At 27.5% G+C, this 24,053-nt stretch overlaps 2 protein-coding genes across 4 annotated transcripts; both read right to left on the bottom strand.

The window, feature by feature from the left end:
• Positions 1-281: 281 nt before the first annotated feature.
• LOC127276882 (uncharacterized) lies at positions 282-1,931 on the bottom strand. Its single transcript, XM_051297571.1, has 2 exons — positions 1,683-1,931; positions 282-626 (listed from the first exon to the last, which is right to left on the bottom strand). Exons 1-2 carry the CDS (start codon positions 1,929-1,931, stop codon positions 369-371), a joined length of 507 nt encoding a protein of 168 aa, XP_051153528.1. The 3' UTR covers positions 282-368.
• Positions 1,932-3,511: 1,580 nt separating this feature from the next.
• Positions 3,512-18,451, bottom strand: LOC127276891 (homeobox protein Hox-A1-like). Of its 3 annotated transcripts, none has more exons than XM_051297582.1 (3): positions 17,983-18,451; positions 17,164-17,916; positions 3,512-4,775 (listed from the first exon to the last, which is right to left on the bottom strand). In XM_051297582.1, the coding sequence occupies exons 1-3, from the start codon at positions 18,017-18,019 to the stop codon at positions 4,273-4,275; spliced, it is 1,293 nt and encodes a 430-aa protein (XP_051153539.1). In that variant the 5' UTR covers positions 18,020-18,451; the 3' UTR covers positions 3,512-4,272. The 3 variants fall into 3 exon arrangements, with proteins under 3 accessions (XP_051153539.1, XP_051153540.1, XP_051153538.1); XM_051297583.1 differs by having other exon boundaries at positions 17,164-17,901; XM_051297581.1 differs by having other exon boundaries at positions 17,164-18,451.
• Between the last annotated feature and the right edge of the window lie 5,602 nt (positions 18,452-24,053).

Raw genomic sequence — 24,053 nt, 5'->3', positions numbered from 1 at the left:
AACCTTCAGAATTTCTGGAACATTTGTTATTATTTTTATTTTTTGATACAATCAATGATGATTAATCGAAACTTCAAAAAAGGATTCTTAAAATTAAAAATTGCATCGAATTAAAAGTTTTGATATTGTGTAATTTGTGATGATAAACGAACAATGAAAACTCAATAACATATTGAATTGTTCATTTCTGAAATAACAGAAAAATTCAAATCCGATTAATGAAAAATATTCTAATTTACCATTAGAAAAACTTTGCTTCAAAGAGAAAAGTAAAAATTAAATTATTTACTTAACAAAGTTTTAATTTAAAATACTATAAAATTTACATATTTTTTAAAGTTAGTTTCGATTTTTACTTTTCTTTTTTGCTATAAATAATCAAAGTCTGCACTGTTGTTGGGAAATTCGAGTTGTTCATTATTTTCGATATCTTCGTCTTCCTCATCCTCTTCAGAATCAATATATCTTTTAATTGGTCTTAAATCCAATTCATGTCCATTTGATGATTCCTTTGGAGATTCATTTTCAGATACTTGTACAACATCCCCTGTTATAGTCATATTATTACAGTTTACAGGATTAATTTCATTTGGATTTTTTGAATTTATTATGTTTAATTGTTCCACCTGAAAAATTCAATACTTGAATTAATTTTTTTTCTTTTTAAATATAGGTACAGTAAATCTTAGTTAACACGACGTCGAAGTTTTATAATTAGATAAGTTTAATCATAATAAGCCAAAAGTTTTGAACGATCAAATGAACAAAAATTTTTTTTTAACTTTTATAGATATTTAATTACAAAATATTGTTTTAAATATCTAAAAAGAAGTTATTAATTTAATATTTGTTTAATTTACTGTTTTATTTTACATTGACATTATAAAAAGTTCTCAAAAAAAATTCAATTTTTCTTAGGCAGAAGATTTTATTGCATATTCTTGCACAAAATACACCCAAAAGTGTAGAAAAAAATTGACACCCAGATCCGAGTAGAGGAAGACCCCTATTACCACCAAAAACGCTACCATAACCATAAAAAAGGTCACACACACACATATATATATACACACACGCGGACAATTGATCAGGATCTCATATAACATGTTTCTATAAAGAAAAAAATTTGTTTCCTCCACTTTGAAAAGTTTTATAAATGAAAGGACTACAAAGCTTCCTCCACGAGGAAGAAAAATTAATATTAATACAAGAAATATTGAATCTTGCTACGTTAGACCAGTTATAATGACAACCTCGATAACACGAACAGACAAATTTTCCGGTCCCTTCAAGTTCGTGTTAACGAGGATTTACTGTATTTTAAAAAATCCCTGGAGATTTTGATTTAGCGAAATTTAACGTGAGTTTCGGTTAACTTTGGGTTTCATCAAAAAAGACTTAATAAATCGACTAAATATGAAGGAAAATTGTATTTTGAGAGGTAAATGGATGTTTATAGAGTTGATTTTTATCAAAATTACAATGAATAATGTAATAAATAATTATTTATTAAAGATAAAGTTTGGCCTATGAATTCTCAATTATATTTTAAAATTATTTTTTTTTAAATGATCATAAAATATGCAGGTTATGTTTCAGGAAACTATAAATATTTAGTATTTATTTTACAAAACTAGATTATTTAGTTTTAATTAAACATTTATGAAAATTAAATATCAAACCTGAAGAGCATGTATTTGTTTATCGATTTTACTCAACAATGTAGTTAAAAACAATTCCTCTTGCTCTAATTCTTTATGGTCGGCTACAATATCGCCTAAACGTTCTGCATTACTTTCCATTGTGAAATTATTAATTAAAGTATTCAGAATTACATTTTTTTTTTTATATAAATGAATAACAATTGTCAATGTTTTGTTTTCTTTTTCACTGACGTTTATTAACGTTGAAAAAATAATTTTCAGCGACATCTGTACTTAGTTGTAAAATTATTTTGAACTATTTTACTTTGTCGATATTAGAAATTCCTTAAACTTTTTTTTTTGATTAATCAACTGTAGATAACTAAACAGTTTGTTTAATATTCAATAGATGGCGACTCTGTTCGTTTATGTCGGTATTTCAGTTACCTGAAACATTTTTGTTATCGACTGTTTTTTTATTATCATCTGTAGATAATTAAGCAGTTGGTTTGTTATTAGAGATGGAGTTCTTTTATTAAGACTTCAATTTAAACTTAATTTTTATGACGAAAAAAGTTGAGGTCAAAAGGTGGATAGCTGAACTAATTTTTTTTTTCACTTTTTGTGATCACTGCTTGTCTTTAAATGGTGGCGGAAAAATTTGCAACGAACCTGGTGTCATGTGAAGCAACTAAAAATTTCCATTAGTAAAACAAGAACAAAGGTGTTTTTCTTTTTCTTACTAATGGAATTTTTTAGTTGCTTTCCCAGTTCGTTTGAAAAATAATAAGATTTTAAACCAACATTATTTTTAAATATTTAAAAAAAATTTTTCAGAAATTTGAAGTGAAGAAAACAACGCAGACATAAGAAAATGTGAGTATTTTTCTAATTAAAAAAAATTTAAGGGTTAGAAAAATAATCTTCTTTACTTTTAAATACAATAATATTTTATTTCATTTTACAATTTCCTACAGAACATTACTGTTAAACTATCGCTATAGTTTAAAATAATAATCATTCTTTAAGTACAGAGTTCTGTGTGGATAAAAAAAAAACCCAGGACTATATTATGTTTTTTTTTGTTTTTAATATTAAATGCTTAATTTTTATCTACGACTTAAAATTACATAATTTATTAACATAATTGAAGCTTATGCAAATCTGAGCTGAAGTGATACTATATATAGACTAGGATTACAATATTTTTTATCAATATAACAATTCACATATAATTGTCAAACAAAAAAAAAAAAAATTTATTTTCCTCTACTTTAAATTGTTTAAGATTTGCATAAGTCATATTTACATGTATACAAGAATAGTGAAACTATATTATAAAATTGAATAGAAATTTACTATCACTTCACAATTATGACTGGAATTTAATTTTTATTGTGAAATGTCTAGAGATTATATTAATTATGAAATAGATTTTTATACCAATGCATGTATACTTGTACATATATTTGGTTCTTGAATATTTACAATTTTTTTTTTATATGACAAAACACTGAAGTTGGGGATAAAATATTTCTTTGGAGAATAAGAAAGAATTAATTTAAATTCTTAATATAACATTTTGGGAAAAATTGTTTGGCATTTACTTTGTTGTTTAAAAAAAAAGTCAAAATTTTTCCGAGACAAGTGGAAAGATTATTTTTATCCCAGTTTCTAAAGTGAAAACTATAGTCTATATTTGTCACTAAACTTCTCAACAATTGAGAAAACCCTATATAACAGTTTGTCGCAATTTTATTGAAAATGTACACATTGATTTGGTAAATTTCACTAAAGTGATTTTAAAAGCTGTCGATTTAAATAATTTTCAAAAATTTATAACGATAGCAGTCGTCATATATTTCGAGTTTTTTTTTTTTTTTTTTTTTTTATTGACTCCAGTCTGTCACAGACCACGAAATCCTTAACGGCACGAGTAGGACTATATCGTCTCACGCTATATTCCACCAGTTCTTAAATTATGGTTGCGTGATAAAAGGTTTAAAAAAGAAAAATTCGATTGTTGTCGGAGGTTCGTGCCATTACTTGTATATACATATGCGTTATCTAGAAAAAGTAATTTTTTTTTTTAACTCGCTCTGATGACTTCTTTTTAATGCAACATGTGACAAAATGCATTACTTTGAATTTGAAACTTGAATATTTACAAAATATTTATGTATGAATTTATTTTCAACAATTTTTTGTCGTGAAATTCTGAGCTTGTTCCTTTTTTAAAAAGAAAATTGTTATTTTTTTTTTCTGTTTCTTGTAAACATGTTCCAAAAATAATTCACAGTTTAAAAATTTTATTTACAATAAAATTTGTTTTATGTTTTTTAAGAAACAGTTTTCAATTCTAATAATTTTCCACACGCAAACAAATTACATTATTGAGATATTTCCAATAATCTATTTGACAGTAATTTTATTACACGTTTGATATTAAAATTTATTGGTAATTTAAGATTTCAAACAGAACATTTGGAAAATAAATTATAATACTCATGCGACATTCACTAGAATTATTTAAACTGAGCAAAACTGGATTCTAAATTTTTGGATGAATTTTATTATAATCAGAAACTGATAACTAATAGAAACTCCATCATCTCTCTTAATGATAATGTCATTCCTTTGATGTAGATGGAGAGGAATCTCGACTATTTTCATTTGTAAAATTGTGCATGTTAAGTCCTCCAATTTCTAAATTCGAAGACCCCGTAGGTGAATTACTATTACTTCTAGCACCGCTAAGTTGACTTAATGAATTTGATGTTGAACCATCAGTTGGTATCAGTCCCTCCTTCATTCTCTTTTTTTGTTTCATTCTTCGATTTTGAAACCAAATTTTCACTTGTGTCTCATTGAGTTGAAGTGCCGAGGCAATTTCTATTCTTCTCGCTCTCGTCAGGTACTTATTGAAATGAAATTCTTTTTCTAATTCTGTTAGTTGTTTATTGGTGAAATTTGTACGACCGGTATTGTTGAAACTGCTCGATAGTCCTGTTAAAGGGCCACTGGTAAGACAGGTCATCGGGCCAGTATTTACCGTCGGAGGAAATACTGACGTTACAGAACCTGGCACTGCTCCACCACCGTATTCCGATCCATTTGGATTTGTTTTTGGCGCTGGAATAAGAATAAAAATACTTTATCAGCAAAATGAAATAAGCAGTTTTTTTATTTAAAAAAAAAACATAGTTCTTTAATTATTAGTTATATATAGGATAATCAGTTATAATTTTTAAATGTACGTACTAAATGTTTAATATCTTTTCAATTATTTTATGTATATACATTTTTAATTTATCTTTTATATTTCAGAAGCTGAAAAAATCATCGATACACGTAAAATATCTTGATGTAGTTGATAATAAGCTTCACCTTAATTACAAAAACTGAGAAGAAGACTAAATCGTAACAAAATCTTATAAAGACTAAATCGTAACAAAATTTTATGAAGACTAAATCGTAATAACATTTCCTGAGAATTTTTTCCGTGTAGAAACTTTTATAAATGAAAACTAAATGTTCCCGATGATATCTTTTCTGTTTTACATGCAATTGATAATTTTATAGAAAGAGAATCATTGAAAAGAAAAAAGCAAACAACTTTGACTTATTATTTCTCTAAAAATGTTTAATAATGGAAATTAAATTTATCGTTAACGAAAATATACCGTAAAAATATAAACCAGCTCACGAGTGCGATGAAGACATACTTATGCGTCTCTCTCACACTCACGCTTACCTATGATCAGTATGAAATCATTCTTACATACTTACATATATATTCAATAATATCTATGCATTTAAATTTATAACATTTTAGAGCTTTAATTTTTTCGGATAGTCTAAAGTTACGAATCGAATTTTTAATTGTCAATACGTTGTTAATTTGATCCCAACCCTGTTTTTTTTACAAATGTCATATATGTCGATTATGATATTGTGTAATAGGAAATTATTAATTGCATTAATTGACAACGCATTAGAAATATTTATCAAGCGTGCATTGCTTAAATTTTGTTCATTTATAATAAATAAATTATTGATATCATTATTTGAACCACAAAAATAATTAAAAATTTTCAAGTATTGTGATTGTGAACTTAACTTAAATCTTATGTGATAAATATAAATAAAGGTTGCATTCCAAAATGATACCATCAAGTTTACAGTGTATATACAATTATTATATAAATATAAAATAATATTGTAATGTAGGAAATTATATTTTTTTTATAAAAAATAATTCTTAAAACATTTTGTTATATATATTAGGGCTTCAATTGGCTAATTACATTAGGACTGATAGGGGACATTTTTGTAGGGTCAACCCTTTTATTTGACAACCGTCTAATGTCCAACACAGCTGGTCAGTTAGATGAAAGTTACACGATTCTAGTTACAAGATTTAGGGAGAAACAAAGTGATAGGTGAGGCAATTTTCTTTTATATTACGCGTACCAAATGTTATTCTCATGTAAAAAATGCAATTTTCCAAAATTGTAAACACATTTTATAAAAATTGACATTGACAGTGTTAGTTTATAATATAAATTAATAAATAAACTAATTTTTCACTAGTATTCGAAAAATTGATTGTCGCGGTCAAATTATGAAAATAATTTAGAAATTCCTTTATCATACGTCCCTATAACTGACACGTTACATTTAAAGATTAAGCAATGAACCACAAGATGGATCATCTGTTTTCCATTCTTATCCGATCTCCCTTTTTATACAGCTTAATATTTTTATATTTTTTTTTCTTTATTTTGGCGAAGAAAGAAGCGAAATACGAGTTTGTCTATCTTTTCACAATTTTTATAATTAAATAATATATTTTCATCTTTAGTATAAATGCGAGATGTGTATATTTTTTTTAATATTTATATATAAGAGTATATATATCGTCTACCCTCTTCCATTAGATAAATTGACTGGTGTATATATTTTGAAAAATCCAATTTTTATAATGTAAGAAGATTTGAACAATTTATCAGTTGAATACAAAAAATAATATGAAAAATCAAAATTAGAATTATTGGAAAAAAAATGCAGTTTAAGATTATCAAGTGCATGTTTATCCGTTCACGCGTTCAGAGAGGAAAAACATGATTCCTGCGACAGTTGTAACAGTTGTTACACTGCCTCTAATGAATACACTGACATTGATATTATAATTGCTCTTGAGTGTTATTAATCCGAGTTTATATATATTAAAAAACTCAATTTTATTGATAAATAAAATAATATAATTTTTTTTCGTATATGTTAAAATGTATAGCGAATAACTGAAAGTTATTGTGGTTAACTGAAAGTCTTGAGGTGATTGGTTTTTTATGCAGATGATGGGGGAAGAGCGACGGAAATTATTTGTCGTGAGGATTAATGAGAATCAAGCGAACGTGTATGTGTGGAATTTTATACCTTGAGGGATCATAAGAGCAAAATTCCAACCTCACTAATTAGTATCTTCCATTGAGATTCATATTTAACTCTTTTGAATTATTTTTCAACCCTCCTTGACTATGATTATATTGTCACGCCTTCACGCAAAGGTTATATTATAGTTGTAATCATGAATTACAACACAAGTCCAGCCATTCTAGATTCGGTTGAAAGAGTGCTGAAGAAATGGGGACGGTCGTATCGATTTGTATAAAGTTTCTCTTTGACTCACCTCTCTCCTAACTCGCAATTTTCTACCTCTTTAAATACAAACTAAATTACCAAATAATAATTCTTAAAAATGAAAAACATTTATATTTTTTAAAATTTTCATGTGACAATAAAAAGTCATGAAATATAGATAAAAAAAAATGTTTGGAGTCTAATATTTGTTTGGGATTTTTCACTATATATTTTATTAGTTGGTGTTGAAGCGTATAATCGGATCTTGAAATTCGATAGTCATTAAACACAGCTGAACTTCCGATCTAACATTCAGTGTTTTAAATCCTAAAACAAACTTTATTAACGATTTAAAGAAAAGTTTTTTGTACAGTTAATGACAAAATATGATCATGTGGAAGGATGATTGAATTTAATTCTTATTTTGTATATTATTAAACAGTTTCAAAAAGTTATGGACACTCTTGTATAATATTACACCACACACGCTCCTTTGGTCTCCTATATAATCTTACATCATCTGCTGGGCCTCCTGGCTTTTAGCCTTTGAATAATATTTGAATTGCATAATGTGTTCTCAACAGGGGTTGTTATACCGAATAACGGAGAGATGATTGTGTGCTCAAGGGATTGACATTCCATACACGAAAATCAACATATATTCAAAAATGGTAGCTAATACATTTATGTGATATAAAAAATGTATTAGCTACTTCTTTCCTTTATTCCTTTCATATATATAAAGGAAAGTATTAGCGTAACTATTTTAATTTATTTATCAATGAATTTTATTTAAAGCTAATATTTTACATTTGATTGAAAAAATGAGTATTTTTTTTGGAAAAAAATAAAACTGACAAAAAATGCGTTAATTGAGAAAGAGCAAATTGTTTTAATAATTTAATTAGTGAATGTTGGGGAATTTAAATAGCTGTACATACAAGCGCATGTAAAATATTAACATTAACCAGGTTGAGAGATTTTATCAGAGGTCTCCAGGTGAAGGTGGACTGGCATACATGGCTCATATTATATATATATATATATTTTATACTTGTGAGTATAGGGCTTATTAGGTTTTAACTGATGCAGTCAACTGTATACAGTATATGGGGCTACCAGGTTTTGCTTATTTGCTTATAGCTTTCGTATATATACTCCTTACAAGAAGTATCAACACTCTTAATGACTCTCATAAAAAAATTTATTGTTTCTTTAATAGCATCAATATTTTTGTTCCATATCACTGTTCCCTGCTCTCAAGGTACCACCTTCGCTATTCAATAACAATTGTATACTTAATCAGTTTTTTTCAATATTTGCAAATTTTACAATCATTAAAGTTGCGAATTCCTTTTATAACTAAGTTATAAAATAAAATAATTCATAAAATAAAAATTTTTTTTTGTCATCGTGCGTGGATAAATTTTATCCTCTTAGAGGTTATAAAGGCAGATATTCTGCGTGTCTGCGCAGAAGTAAAAATTTTGCGCAAACGCAGAATATATATCTACTGCTTTTTTACCTTTCGGAGGATTAAATTTATCTACACGGTAAAAACGACAATACTTTACACGTTACTGAAAATGAATCTGTATAGAAAAATTGTAAAAATATTCGATGAATGTGATTAGTGCGCGTCTCGTATTGGATTTAGTGGCTAAAAGCAAGTGTTTCATACTAGATAATGAATAATTGGGGCAAATACATGAGGGAACAAGGAAACATTACAAAGTGGTATTCCTAACCTAAAAATTCTATTATTTAATTTCGTTAATTTGTGTAAAATTTTCAAACTTTAATTTTTTTTTGTCTATTACAAACATAACCTAAAATTTTTTTTGACCCTTTTCTCGTGGAGCGTAAAAATGTTTATTCAATTTTAGCGTTTCCGGATGAGATTTCTTCTAGACTGGATAATTTGTTGTAAATATATATAAAAGTACTTGGAATTCAAGTGTGGCCAGGTCGATGCGTGCTTCTTGAGAGAGAAAAAAAAGTATACTTTTGCGGCGTGGCGCGGGCGGTAAGTTAAGGTTATAGCGGTGAAGTGCCGCGGAAATGAAAATCACCGTGAGCGAGACACGTGGACATGGGGTGGCTTTCGGGGCTTTGGGTTAGACATGCTTTGGCGGGTGGAGTGCCGTGGAAACACGCGAGCGATCCTCTGATCCCCTCGTGAGATATCGGCCGCTCACTCACGCGTCCGCCGGCCCTTGCCTTCCAATGCAACATGCCCAGCCGGTTGCCTAACCATATATATACCTTCCAACTTCTTTTGCCTTATAATACTTGAGCCTTTATATACTTCTGTTTATATGCTCTTAAATTAAACTATTTCTGTATATGGTTTTTACCTTCATCCAAGTTCACGGTTCATATATATATATATATATTTTTTTTTTTAAAGTAGAATCCATTTTTTCTTTTTAAGTTTTTAACAAATAAAAACATATATATATACTATTCTCATTGTAATAAAGTAATTAACTGCTAGATATTTCTGAAAGATTAAATCGAAAAATTTAATGATCCCCTCTGATTTAAAGATCCCGTTATAGTGCTAATATTATACAGGAATGGAAAATTTTTATTTAAAGATAATTATAGAGAACAAAAAATAATTTTCGATGTATATATACGAAATTCAAGAATTTGACCCAGTCGAAATTTGTCTGATTTAAAACTTTGCTTTTTAACTCTCTTTTAGTAAATGTGTTCTAACATATATGGTAAAAATATTCAAAAAAAAAGCTTATTTTTGATTTTAGATAAATATATAAAGAAACCTAAATTAAGGTAAAACTATCACTAAACATAACCTAAAATTTAGTTTACCGTTAGGTCCCTTTGGATATACATTCAAACCATATGAATATATTTAGAAATTTATTTATACAAAATAGTTTCAAATTTTTTTTATATTTTTAGGAGTTCAAAATTGAAGATCTATTCCATTTTTTTTTAATGAATATCGCGAGTTCTTTTAAGTTGAAGAATTATGAAAGTGAAATTTTATCTCGTATTTATTTTGTATATATATATGAAAAGTGTATATATGACGTAAAATCGTAAAAATTTATGGCATAGGAATTTATATGTATATAATATATGTGCGCGCGGTTAATGTATAGACCTTGGTAGGGTCATACCAACCTAATCAGACTGCCTGATATTCCCATTTGTAAATATCTTGAAGTATGCAGTAAAACTGCTGAAATGACATAAACATGGGCAGGGAATTAACGAACATTCACATTTACTACTATTACACGTAAAACCTTGTTTTTTTTCGCTATATACGTATAAAATCGCTTTTATAATTGCATTTTCTTTACGCTTATAGCTTTCGAATCTACTAACTGTTTCGTTAAAAAAAATTTTATTTCACGTTTCCTTCCTTTTTGATCAATTTTTGAATTTTCATTTTTACTAAAAATAACTAACACATTTTTTTGGTTTATACAACAAATCTTTATTGTTAAAGGAAGAAAATTTTGTTTGGTATACACTCAGAAAAAAGATATATATATGTTTGAACCAAATGTACCATTTTTTTATATTAACCCAATTTTTTGGTTAGTTCAAACAAAATTTGTTTAATTCAAATAAATATTTATTTGATCTAAATAATTGTTTGGTTTATTTTAATAAATTTTTTGAACAAAGAAAAAATTTGATTAAGCTAAATAAACGTTTGGTTTATATGCAACCAAATTTTTGGTTAACTGATTTATTTTGTTGATTTAACTAAAATTTGGTTGCTTCAAATGAATTTTTTTCTGAGTGTAGTTACAATACAAATTTGTTGTAAGAAACAATAAAATTTTGTTGTAACTAAAAAATTTTATATTAACAAATATGTTGTTTATCCAACAAGATTTGTTGTAACCAAACAAAAATTTATTAGTTCCAGGTTTAGTAAATACAAAAATTAATTTTTCTCCGTTGAACATAAATTGACAGACTTCACTAGAAATTTGTACCAGTACCGCGCCAGTAGTCAATTTTTGATAATATAAAAAATAATTTCTTTACAATAAAGATTTCTATTCACTTAAAGAATAATTTTTTGTTTGAAAAATACGAATTTATTTTCAAATATTGAAAAAAGAAAAAACGACTCTAGGAAATGAAATCGAGTTTTATATATATATATATATATATATATATATATATATATATATATGATAGATTGGAGAATTCGATTCACAGCGTGACAACTTAAGCGCATTTGCGAAGGGTGGATCAGTTCAAAACGCCCCACAAAACAAATTTCAGACCTTTTCTAACCAATTCTAGAGCGATGAAATTCTAGAGGCTAGAAAGAAACTATTGTTGTAATTTCGTCCAATCAGATTTTTAGAAAGAAAATTCTTTTCAATATAAGTATCCGCCTCTATAAGAGAAACTGTAAAATATATGAACGTCATTCCACTGAGAAAAAAATTTTATTTGAACTAAGTTATAACATTTTTTTGTATTAATACAATTTTTTGGTTATTTCAAACAAAATTTAAAATTGAATTATTTCCGTATTCCATTTGAATTTGTTTGATTCGAATAGATATTTACTTGATCCAAATAAATGTTTAGTTTAAATGTTAATAAATTTTTCTAAAGATAAAAGAATTTAATTATAATTGATTTAATAAAAAAAAAAAATTGTACATTTATACAGAGTTGATTCAATAAAAATTTGGTTTGAAAAAATTTTGATTTTGGTTGAAAAATTTTTTCTCACAGAGTTAATGAGATATTCAAATTTTTTTTTTGCAACAGGTTGTTAAATGTGAACAGAAAACGATAATATGCCAAAGGCTATATATATATATATATGGATTTTTAAAAGACTGTAAAATGAAGGGGATATGGAAGTGCGTATAGTTATTATGCAATCGAGGGGGTTAGGTATATAAGCTTCCAAGTTTATAAGGCTCAGATTGCATGTTTTGGCGCAATGAGTGTAATGATTTTAACCCTTTGCATATAATGTTCGCTTGTTTCTATTAATTTGATTATAATGAGCTTTTAAGTGAAATTCTCATAATCTTATAAGCGAGATTTCCTCTTTCTCACTCTTTGCGCGCACATTTTACACCTATATAGAAAAAAAGATTTCTTTGATTCAAAAAAAAAAAAAAATATTATTTTGACAAATTTTTATTTGATACAAAGAAAATTTATTTGTTTCAAAACAAATTATCTTTGATTCAAAAGAAAATTATCTTCGTTTCAAAAAAAATTTATTTAATTTAAATAAATATGTTTCTTTGAATCAAAAAAAAATTTTCTTTGAAACTAAAAAACTTTTTTTGTTTTAAAGAAAATTTTTATTTTATATGAAAGAAAACGAGTCAAAGAACAACAAATTAATTTAAATAATTAAATTTATTTACTATATTTACACTTTTATTGTATTTTACTTTTTGGCTTTTTATTGATAAATTAATTAAAAATAACTTTGGAGTTTCCCTATTACGTTTTCCTCTTAACCAAAATTTATTTTCCTGTCGATTTTATAAACATATATCTATATATACACTCTCAAAAAGATAAAATATATGATTATGCGGCGTTAAATTTGGTAACTGATTTAACAATACATTCATCGATGTTATTGAATATATCACGTTTTACTGACATTGTTTGATTCATTTTTAAAAATATTTCTACGATAATAATTTTCTTGTAATTATTATTAAATTTATTCTAAATAGAATTAACGTTAGTTGCGCAAAATTTTACGTAATTTTTTAACGTTACAATATACAATTTTACCAACTAATTTAATAAATTAATATTTTTATTAGAATTATTTTAACAAAAGAAAATTATTAAATGTAAATTTTAAAAAAATTTCTTTTTCATAAAAAAAAGAAAAATTTCTTCAGTTTTTTATATATATATATATATTTATATAAATTTCATTGTCAGATTAATTCTTGAGAAAGACAATGACAAAGAAAATATCAGTAACCGGATCATTGGGAGTTATATCAATCCGTGTGTGTATATAGCGCACATTATAGTGTTTTGTGGATCGCTCAGATAACAGTTTCCGATATACGAAATAAATCCTGCTTTTTATCGTGATTCGTTCTATCGGTGGTCGATAATGTCAAGTCGATAATATTTCGCTTCATGAAACACAAAGTAATTAACATCCAATCTACAATCTCTGCATTTCAAGTTCGTTTCCTTAATATTTAATCCAGATCTCAATTCTAATCAGATACTCTTTTTTTACTCTAATGTATTTTTCTTATATACATTTATAGCTATGAAAAATAATTATATTTTAATTATATATATTAATTATATAAAATTATATAAAATTATATAAAATTATATAAAATCATATAAAATTAGATTTTAATTATATATATAATACAAATATTAAAAATATAAGTGAAATTTATTTCACGTTTTATAGTAACCTCTAAAGTAGATCATCAGTTTACGAAAGTAAAATAACAAAAGAGGATTACGGAAGAAAAAATTTACCTAAAACAGTGAAAGGTTTCACTAGAATAGCGAAATATTTAACTGAAACAAGTAAAATTTTTACTACTATGAAACGTTTTGCTGTTCCAGGAAAATTTTTTTTTTTCATGATTAATTAAAAGTTTTAATTTATATTTGAATGTAGAAATTGTGGAAATGGTTTCTTAAGAAAACTAAATGTATAAGCACAAAAAAAAATATATATATAGTAAATTTAGACGCAAAATTTAGATTATTCCCTGTACTTGAATTTTGCTTATCTTATCTCATATATATTTAATTTTATATTAAGTAGTATATATCTACTGTTAAATGGATATTTTTATTATCAGTTTTATTAAGTACCCTTTGATAATTTTGTTTCTTATGGTCACCAGTAAACTATAAATAAAATAAAAATTTTTTTCTATATACTATATGACTGAAAAAAAATTTTATTTGATTCAAATAATTATACTTATGACTATTGTCAAATAAATATTTATTTGTATCAAATAATTATTACTTGAGTAAATTAAATCGTATATTTGTTTCAAGTATACAGAAATTATTGTTTCAAATACAATTTATTTAATTCAAACAAAAATAATTATTTGGCACAAATAAATATTTATTTGGTAATAGTCAACTAAACCGCGATTATTTGAATCAAATAATTTTTTTTTCAGTGTACACAATTTATTTTATCTTCATTACTAAAACGTATACGTTTTAGTAATGAACATATTTTTCAGACATAAATATATATATATATATATAGTATGTGTGCTGACGCGGTAAAAGTGACTTTAGAAGAAAAAAGTTGTAGGTTATGTTTACGACAGTTTTTTCTTGATTAAAAGTTTCTTTTGGCTTCTAGTAATATCAAAATCAATTTTTATTGATTATTTTAGATATAATGAAGATTTAAATATTATTTAGTTTCCATTAAGAGTTATAATATACTCTTTGTGTATCTTCACTTCAAAATTTTAAAACATAACCTATAATTTTTTTTCTTCTAAGGTCCCTTTCATCGTGTCAGTACACATATAATTTAATTTTTGACATGTAACTTAACTTAAAGTTTTAAAAAACTATTATTTTCTAAATATTAATTATTTTATACATTTCGCTTTTACTCTGAAATTTCAATTATAAAATCGGTATACAAAATAGAAATATCAGTGTAAAAACGGAATATGTAAAATAATTAAAATTTAGAAAATAATAATTTTTAAAAAATTTGAGTTAAATTTAAAATTAAAAAATTATTATTATTATTATTATTATTATGTATAAAGAGATAAAACTTTAAAACAGTTAAGTAATATAGTGATATAGATATTTACAATTAGTGAAAACTGATGATATACTTTATATAAATATATAATGTATATTATATATAGCAGAATGTGTAATGTAATAATTTTACAAGGGACAGGAAAACTATTTGCGATGTCTAAACAACAAAACCTAAACCTGATCATATATGCAAACTTTACTACATCAGCGATTGTAGCGCTTGACAGATAGAGAGCTGGCAAGCGGTTGTCACGTTTGATTTATGACCGCGAATGTATATATATATATATATATATATATATATATATATATATATATATATATATATATATATATATATATATATATATATATATACGGCTTCCAAGTATAAGCTTATAGGTATCATCTTCTCTTTGATCCACTTGAGTAACTTATCTACTGAATTTTTAGTTGACAAAATCTAGATTAGGACTATATTGGGATTTCTCTGGGAACAAATTGTTATATAAAACTATATATAACGCATCTTATAAAAGATATTAACGATATATATATATATATATATATATATATACGTATCTTATTACAAATTATATTCTTCAATTTTAATATTATAAATACGAATTTTAAAAAATTAAGTAGAATATTATTTATATAATAGAATTTAATAAATTTTTTAATGATTTAAATTAGTGGCAATATGGAAAATAAAAAAATTTACCTGAAACAGCAAAAAGTTTTACTAGAATAACGAAAGATTTTACCTGAAATAAGTAAAATTTTTGCTACTATAGTGAAATGTTTCGCTGTTCCAGGTAAATCATTTTTTCTCCATGAAGTATATAAAATTGGTATATTTTTAATTTTTTCTTTTGAATTATTGCTAATTTAAACAGTCAAATCTGCATTATCATTAATCGGTAAAACAGATTTAACTGTTCCAATCAAAATTCTACGAATTGAATAACAAAATTTCTACTGAAATTCAGTCAAAATTTTACTGAAAATCAATCGAATTATTGCCATATAATTTGTTAATTCTGCATTATCATTAATCGGTAAAACAGATTTGACTTTTCCAATCAGGATTCTACTAATTGAATCACTTTATTGTAAGATTTCCACTGAAATTCAGTCACAGTTCACTGAAAATCAAACTAATTATTGCTAACTAAAACAGTTAAATCTGCATTATCATTAATCGGTAAAACAGATTTAACTGTTCCAATCAAAATTCTACGAATTGAATAACAAAATTTCTACTGAAATTCAGTCAAATTTTACTGAAAATCAATCGAATTATTGGCATAATTTGTTAATTCTGCATTATCATTAATCGGTAAAACAGATTTGACTTTTCCAATCAGGATTCTACTAATTGAATCACTTTATTATAAGATTTCCACTGAAATTCAGTCACAGTTCACTGAAAATCAAACTAATTATTGCTAACTAAAACAGTTAAATCTGCATTATCATTAATCGGTAAAACAGATTTGATTATTTTAATCAGAATGTGACTAAATTTCAGTGGGAATCTTACTATATATAGTGATTCAATTATTAATATTATTCTGATTAAAACAGTCAAATCTGTTTTACCGATTAATAATGATGCAAATTTGTTTAATTAAGTAAAAAATGACTGAAAACCAATCGAATTATTACTTATGTATAGTCAAATTTACATTATTATTTAACGGTAAAATACATTTGATGACTGTTTCCAATTTTTTTTTTTTACTGAAACTCAGTCAAATTTTATTGAAAACTAATCTAATTGTTGCTAATTTTTCAAATCTGCATTATCATTAATCGGTAAAACAGATTTGACTGTTTCAATTAGAATATGTAACTAAATTTTACTCAAAATCTTACTGAAGTAATTCATTTGTCAAATTCCAACTCCAAAAAAATCTCACTGATATAAATTTAAAGACTTAATATATATCAAAGGATTTTGTATAATTGTAATATCACGGAAAACTTGCGTCTCGTAATAAAATTTATCAGAAGCAAATACAAAACTAATCTTATCATATATATACACAATATATCTATATACAAATATATATATATATACAATCATTTATTGTAAACTCACCAACGGGTTTAGGACAATTCCTTTTGACCTGCATCCACTTATACGTTGGTACATGACTCTGATGCTGCTGCTGCTGTTGTTGTTGTGGCTGTGTATGATGTGAATGTTGCTGGTGATGATGATGATGATGTGCATGACCATGAGAATGAAGATTATGTCCAGACTGTTGTAAATTATGATAACTCGGATCAGGACTCTCCTCTTTATAATGTCCCGTCGGATGAGAAGCATATTCACTCTGCCTAAGACTTGTTTGTCCATAATGTAAAGATTCTTCCGTGGGTGGCGGTGGTATCTGGTGAAGATAATTAGATGAGCCAATTGGAATTTGATAATCCTGCTCATGGTGATGACTAGATTGGTGATGATGATGATGATGATGATGTATTTGCTCATGATTAATGTGGGACACTACTGATCCCTGATGAATTGTTGATGCTCCATGATGTCGATGATCATCACGATAATTCGGTGGCTGTATATGATAGCCAGAATGTGGATCCGTTGGATGATGTTGCGCAGAGTAGGATGAAGATGGTGCATAATCCAATATTGTATAGCTAAGTCCATTTTCAGATGAGATAATTGCAGTGCCATCCTCATGTAATACGGCACCAGTTTGGGAATAAAAACTTTGAGGTGGCGTACTCGATGCACCTGAATCGGATGCTAAAAATGCATCAGAAGACGCTGATGAATAGGGACCAATGTCCGATTGTTGATAATGATGTGGCAATTCTGGAGATGAAGAAACTGACAAATGACCATTTTGATTATGATTTGAAAAACCATAATTTGGATATGAGTCAGTTGGCTTACCGTAAGTTCCGTACATACCCATGTCCATCATCATCATAATGACAGAACATTAAAATCGTTTATTCCAATTTTATTTTAGTAGCGCACTTATTATTGTCATGTCCGTAACTATACTGACACTTGAAGACATCAGGATTGGTAATAAAACGATATTGGTAGTCGAAGTAGAGTTTCACGTGCGACATGACATTGTTTCTTTTCTTATCAGACACGATAAGATTTGACATTGTTTCATGATGCACAGTATATATTGAGATTGATATATAGAGTCGATATATGGAATAAATTTTATTTTTTTTTTCGAATTTTAAAATAAAAAATTCGGTTCACTGTCACCAAAAAAAAAAAAATGCACACGAAGGAATTCGCTTCGATGTTACCGATAGGGATTTCAAAAATATACTGGCCGCGCGGAGGCGGCCGGTCAAGCGAGATTACACGCGCAGGTAACGCAGGTGAGACTGACCAGAGTTGTGCGCTGAGGCTTATAGGAAACTCTGCAAAATTGTTCAGGACTCCCCCTGCCGCAGGAAAGGATCCAGGTTTTCATTCTCCTTGGAGGCAGGACGAAAGGTGGAGTTTATTGAGGTCACGTGATATAAGTTGGGTGGAGTCAACCAATGAGGTATGAGTCTGCGCTACGGAGCTCATGTCAACATGATGGATCGGTGGCTGGATTCTATTTTCACTTCTTTTATCTCCCGTGCTGCAGTTGACACTTATCCTATATATGTATATATATATATACTCATATATCGGCACCACCTTCCATAACAACCCCAGAGGTCGTATATATATATATATATTTCGACCCTCCGCCTCCGGAATACCAACCCCGATTCAAAAGTGCCACATGCTTGTCACACCTGCCTGGGACCGTTTTAATTACGGATGACATTTGACGGTTTAATTAGCGGATCTTTGGTTACCATAATGGTAACGATGGGGAATTTATGTATATGTGTATAATATATATTTTGCTGACAAACGATGGCGTTAAAAACATGATAAGCAATTAAGTATTATAGATAAAAAAAACTTCAGTGACGCTCCACGGGAAAAGGGACCTTAACGGCAAAAAAAAATTTTAGGTTATGTTTATAGTGATAGTTTTAGCTTGATTGAACGTTTTTTTAAGTATATATATATATATACAGAAAAAATCTGAACTCAAAATAAAATAAATTCTTGACCTATAAATAATAATTTAATAAGAATAATTTTTATTTACAATATATATCAATTCAAAAATATTTTTATAATTTATTTTGTTGAGTGTCACCTCTTGATAATTTCATCTTAATTAAACAGAATTCAGTCAATGTTATAATATCCTGTCTTGAAAATGTAGGTTACATATTTCTATATATATATATATATATATATTAACATTCGTTATTCAAATGCAACAACTTTAACATACTGTCACTTGATGAAAGAAAAAGAAAAAAAAAACTTATACAATGTATAGTTGCATAATATATGTAATCTCGCGTGTCTCTCGTATAAATCGTTCAATTTAACTCATTTATAATGCTTGTAATTATTCAATATATTAATTTTATTAATGTATTTAAAAATAATTATCAAGTTTATTGCGATACAAAGATTATATTTTTTTTTAAAAAGAAAATTATAATAATAAAACATGGAAAAAAATTTCGCGATATATTTTACTAAAACAGCGAAAAGTTTTCGTTATTTTAAAGAAACATATCGCTGTACCAGATAAATATTTTTGTCTATATATGTATTATATATTATAATAATAATATAACACGGAAATTTTGTTTACCCTAAAACAGCTATATCTCTATATGAGAAAAAATATAAATGCGCTTATTATTTTCAGCATGTTGAGTTAGGAAAAACACCTTATTATAAAATTTTAATATACACAACAAAAAAAATTTTTTATCTGGAACAGCGACATCCCAGATAGCACGGAAACTTGCAGCATAAGCTTGCGGCAAGTTCACTGTGCAAGCTTGTCTGAGCTATAGCAAAATGTCCTACCCAGGGCAATAAGCTTCAATTCCCATCAGTCCCCTCAAATTTGTTTCGAAAATTTTCCTCATTAAGTTTCCAAATGAAAATAAACAGGACATAATTAATATAATAATAAACGTCACAAGGATTTTCAAATTTAAAAAAAAAAAACAAATAAATTTTTTTAAAATTTAAAATGTATTTTTTAAAAATTGCAGCAAGCTTGCAGCAAACTTTCCAGAAGCTTGTTGAAATTCTCCTGCAACTTTACGTAGCATAAGCTTACAGCAATCTTTCACGGCAAGCTTGCCGCAATCTTGTAGCAATCTTTCATGGCAAGATTGCAGCAACCTTTCTTTGAAAGCTTACAGCAAGCTTTCACGGCAAGCTTGCCCTGGGTGGGACATTTCGCTAGCTCAGACAAGCTTGCACGGTGAATTTGCCGCAAGCTTGCTGCAAGTTTCCGTGCTATATGGAATGTTTTTCTATATAGAGAAACAATACATAATTTTCAGCATGTTAAGTTAGGAAAAACACCTTATTATAAAATTTTAATATTTCACACGAAAAAGAAATTTTTATTCATGGAACAGCGTTGTCATCATTGGAGAATTTATCATTGAGGTAATTCATTAAAATATTCAAAAGACAATCGGGAGAAAAATATTTAAGAAATATTTAAGAGAGGAAAAGAGTGACATTTTTAACATTTAAGAGAGCAAGAGAGAGAGAGAGAGAGAGAGAGAGAGAGAGAGAGAGAGAGAGAGAGAGAGAGAGAGAGAGAGGACCCGTCGAGAGATAGTTTGAGATTGAAGAAGCCTCGGGGCCCGATCTTATATGTATATATATATATATATATATCGGCCGGTCGAAGGACGTGTGTGATGGGTCCATGGGATGCTGCTCCGAGTTTTAAGTTCACTGACAGAATGACACATTCCACATCGTGAGAGTTTGGGAGCGTATATATATGTATATATATATATATATATATATATAGCTCATCTCATATCAGTACAATTCAGTCAGAAGAACTTATATCGAGAGCGCCACCTGCGGGCCACCCGCGACATCAGTCCATGTCCATCTTCAACATCAACCCTTTTGATCTTGATCTTGATCGAGGTCTTCTGATATAATTCTCCTTCATCTCTTGGCTTCAACTCTTTTACAAACGTTTATCACATTATCACATTTTTATCATTATACAAAGATTATATTGGTCAACTCAAATTGACTACTGAATGGAAAAGAAAAAAATTTATTATATATTTTTTTTGTAGAATAAAATTAAATATTTTATTAATTCAGAGAAAAGTTAATTTAATATATATGGATGTAATTATTTAGGAAAAAAATAGGGTGAGATTTAATTGTAAAAAGCTGGACGAGAATGGTTATATATATATATATATATATATATATATATATGTAATATTATAGTGAGAGGTGAGGTCTGGCTGTCGGATTTTGGACAATGTAATTCATCATTTCATTAGGAACAGATTAAGAAATCAATAACATCATAATGTCGCTACATATATACCCCTTCCGACAATTAATTGGTCTTCCTTTTGATACTGATAGTAGTCCGTCATTACCTTTTTTCTAAATTGATCGACTTCTGTCAAGTACTGACAAATCCGTTTCTAATTTAACATAATATGATTCTCCAGAAACTGCGGTCATTTTTGAGGGAGGAAATTTCTTTTTTTTTTTTTTTTTTAAAGGTACTGAAAATTCGATTTCTTTTTTAAAAATAGAATTACTCAAATTTTGATTTGACAAAATTTGTTAGAATTATAATTAATTCCGTCAGAAACTTTTGGTATAGGGAATTTAAAAATTAAACAATCAGAAATTACGTAAATTTTGGTTAGTTAATTTTAAAATTCGCGCTCAAAAGTTTCAGACGGAAGTAATTTTGAATTATTATTATTATTATTTAATTATTAAAAGTAAAAAAAAATTTGAAATAAAAATGATTTTTTCCCAAAAAAAGAAATTGAAATCCAAAATAGAATGGATTTATGTTTACAAAACCCCAAACTCCTGTTTATGGAAGAGAGAAATTTTTTCGTCAAATGAAGTGGATGATTGGTGGATTATTATTTGTTATAATATTAGGGTTATGATGGAATTTTGAAAGATTATCCCTGGTAAATTTGAGTTTAGCCTGCGACTAGGTCTAATTCGGGATCAATATCAGCGAGTGTTTTCTTTTTTTTTTTTTTTTTTCTTCTTGAGACGTGTAAACTCCATGAGTTAATCCTCTTAAATAATTATAGACCAGTTGATCGGTTTGTAACTATCCTGTTATGGCGCCACGCTGAGTTTTGACATAGGATGAGGCACCTGCATTGTCATGCTGAGCCACACAAACTTCACGTCCAGCCTCTGCAGTTTCTTTTATATTCGCGCGCATATAACCCACCCATGGATCATCTCACTTGTATATATGTCTCTCTCTGCTATATAAGTGTCCAGAGGTCTCCTCTCTTCATTGCGTCTATTATTCCATTCTTTGATATGCTCTGTTTGCTTATCTATATATATATAGTAAAAGTCAATCCAATCGTATATATTTGATATTCTTTATATCAGCGTTAAATCGCTCTTTTTGTTTTATTTTCATCCGTTTGGTAGCATATGGATTTTTATTAATTTCATATTTCGTTGTAAAAAATAGAGTAATATTTGTCACGCTCTAAAGAAAAGAGAAGCTAGATAGCAGAAAATTATAGGTTATGTTTATGATAGTTTTTAGTGAAAATAGGTTATGTTTATGATAGTTTTGGCTGCTTTCGGAGTTCGCCCTGGGTTAACTCTATGTTAATTGTGATTGGTAGATCTAACAGAATGTTAATGATGATTGGACCATCGTTAACTCTGGGTTACCCCAGGGTGAAAACAGCCTTTGAGTGAAAATAGGTTATGTTTATGATAAAGTAAAATTAATACAAAAAGACAACTATATGAACCCAATATAAACGCAATATTTGTCACGCGCTCCAAAGAAATAATTCTTAAAAGCAAAAATTTGTAGGTTATGTTTATTTTTAAAGTGAAAATAGGTTATATATATATGATTACACTTCGGAGGTGTGAAACAGAATGAAAAGTTCAAGCCCAAGATAAAAAAATCGATTTTGATTTTTATCTACAAATAAAACTTTTAAAGAAACACAAATCTACATCATAAACATAACCTCTATATAATTTATTGCTTCTTCTTTCTTATTTTTCTACAGCAAAAGAGAAAACAAAAAATGTATATATAGAACAGTAATTTTATTTCGAAAAAATTAATTTTTATTGAAAAAATATTTCAAAATTGGTATTAATGTATATAAAATGTTTATGTTCGTGGGTGGTGGAAAAAAAATTAACATATCGATGAGAGGCGCTCGAAACGAGGCGGAGCACAAATGAGGTCTTTCTCTATCTCATGGGAGTTGATTTCTTTTTCCTAAATTCCAACAAACTTTTCCAGGTATTTTTCTTTTATTTTGCATTATATATATAATGCCACAGGAGACAGGCGTGTTTATATTGTCCCCGCGAAATGTTGCGAGGTCAATGGATCTAAATTCCATTATATTTTGGCCTCGAGTCAAAAAAAAAAAAAATCTATGACTATACGCGCGATACCTATATATATATATATATATGAAGAGAGAAAATTTCATCCTCTCTTTTTGAGAACACACTCTATGAATGTCCGCATCCGTCGCATTGATATTATTGTCTCGTAAAGGCAGTGTTGTGACGTGATGTTTGAGTGACATGTCGATGGACAATTGGAGAAAATAGAATATCGTTTAAGATTCTGACTTTTGGGGAAAAAAAAATGGAAGACAATTATTATTGTTTGTCCTGGACCATTGGAAGGACACCTTGCACTTTAGCTGAAAATGTATATATATATATATATAGAAGGGTGTTTTAAAAGTCCACTGGGAAGTGTCAACAAGTCAAGAGGATCTTTAAAAGTAACCTTTTAAAAGATGTGATGAGCTCAAATTTTAAAACTATTCTATGATTATGACATTTTTTGTATTTTTTATTGATACAAAATTTTT

This window comes from Leptopilina boulardi, unplaced genomic scaffold, assembly GCF_019393585.1.
Source record: "Leptopilina boulardi isolate dan_hultmark-lab unplaced genomic scaffold, ZJU_Lbou_2.1 LbouV2_155, whole genome shotgun sequence".
Lineage (NCBI taxonomy): Eukaryota > Metazoa > Arthropoda > Insecta > Hymenoptera > Figitidae > Leptopilina > Leptopilina boulardi.
The sequence above is the reverse complement of the archived record's forward strand: the minus strand, read 5'-3'. Positions and strand labels throughout refer to the sequence as shown.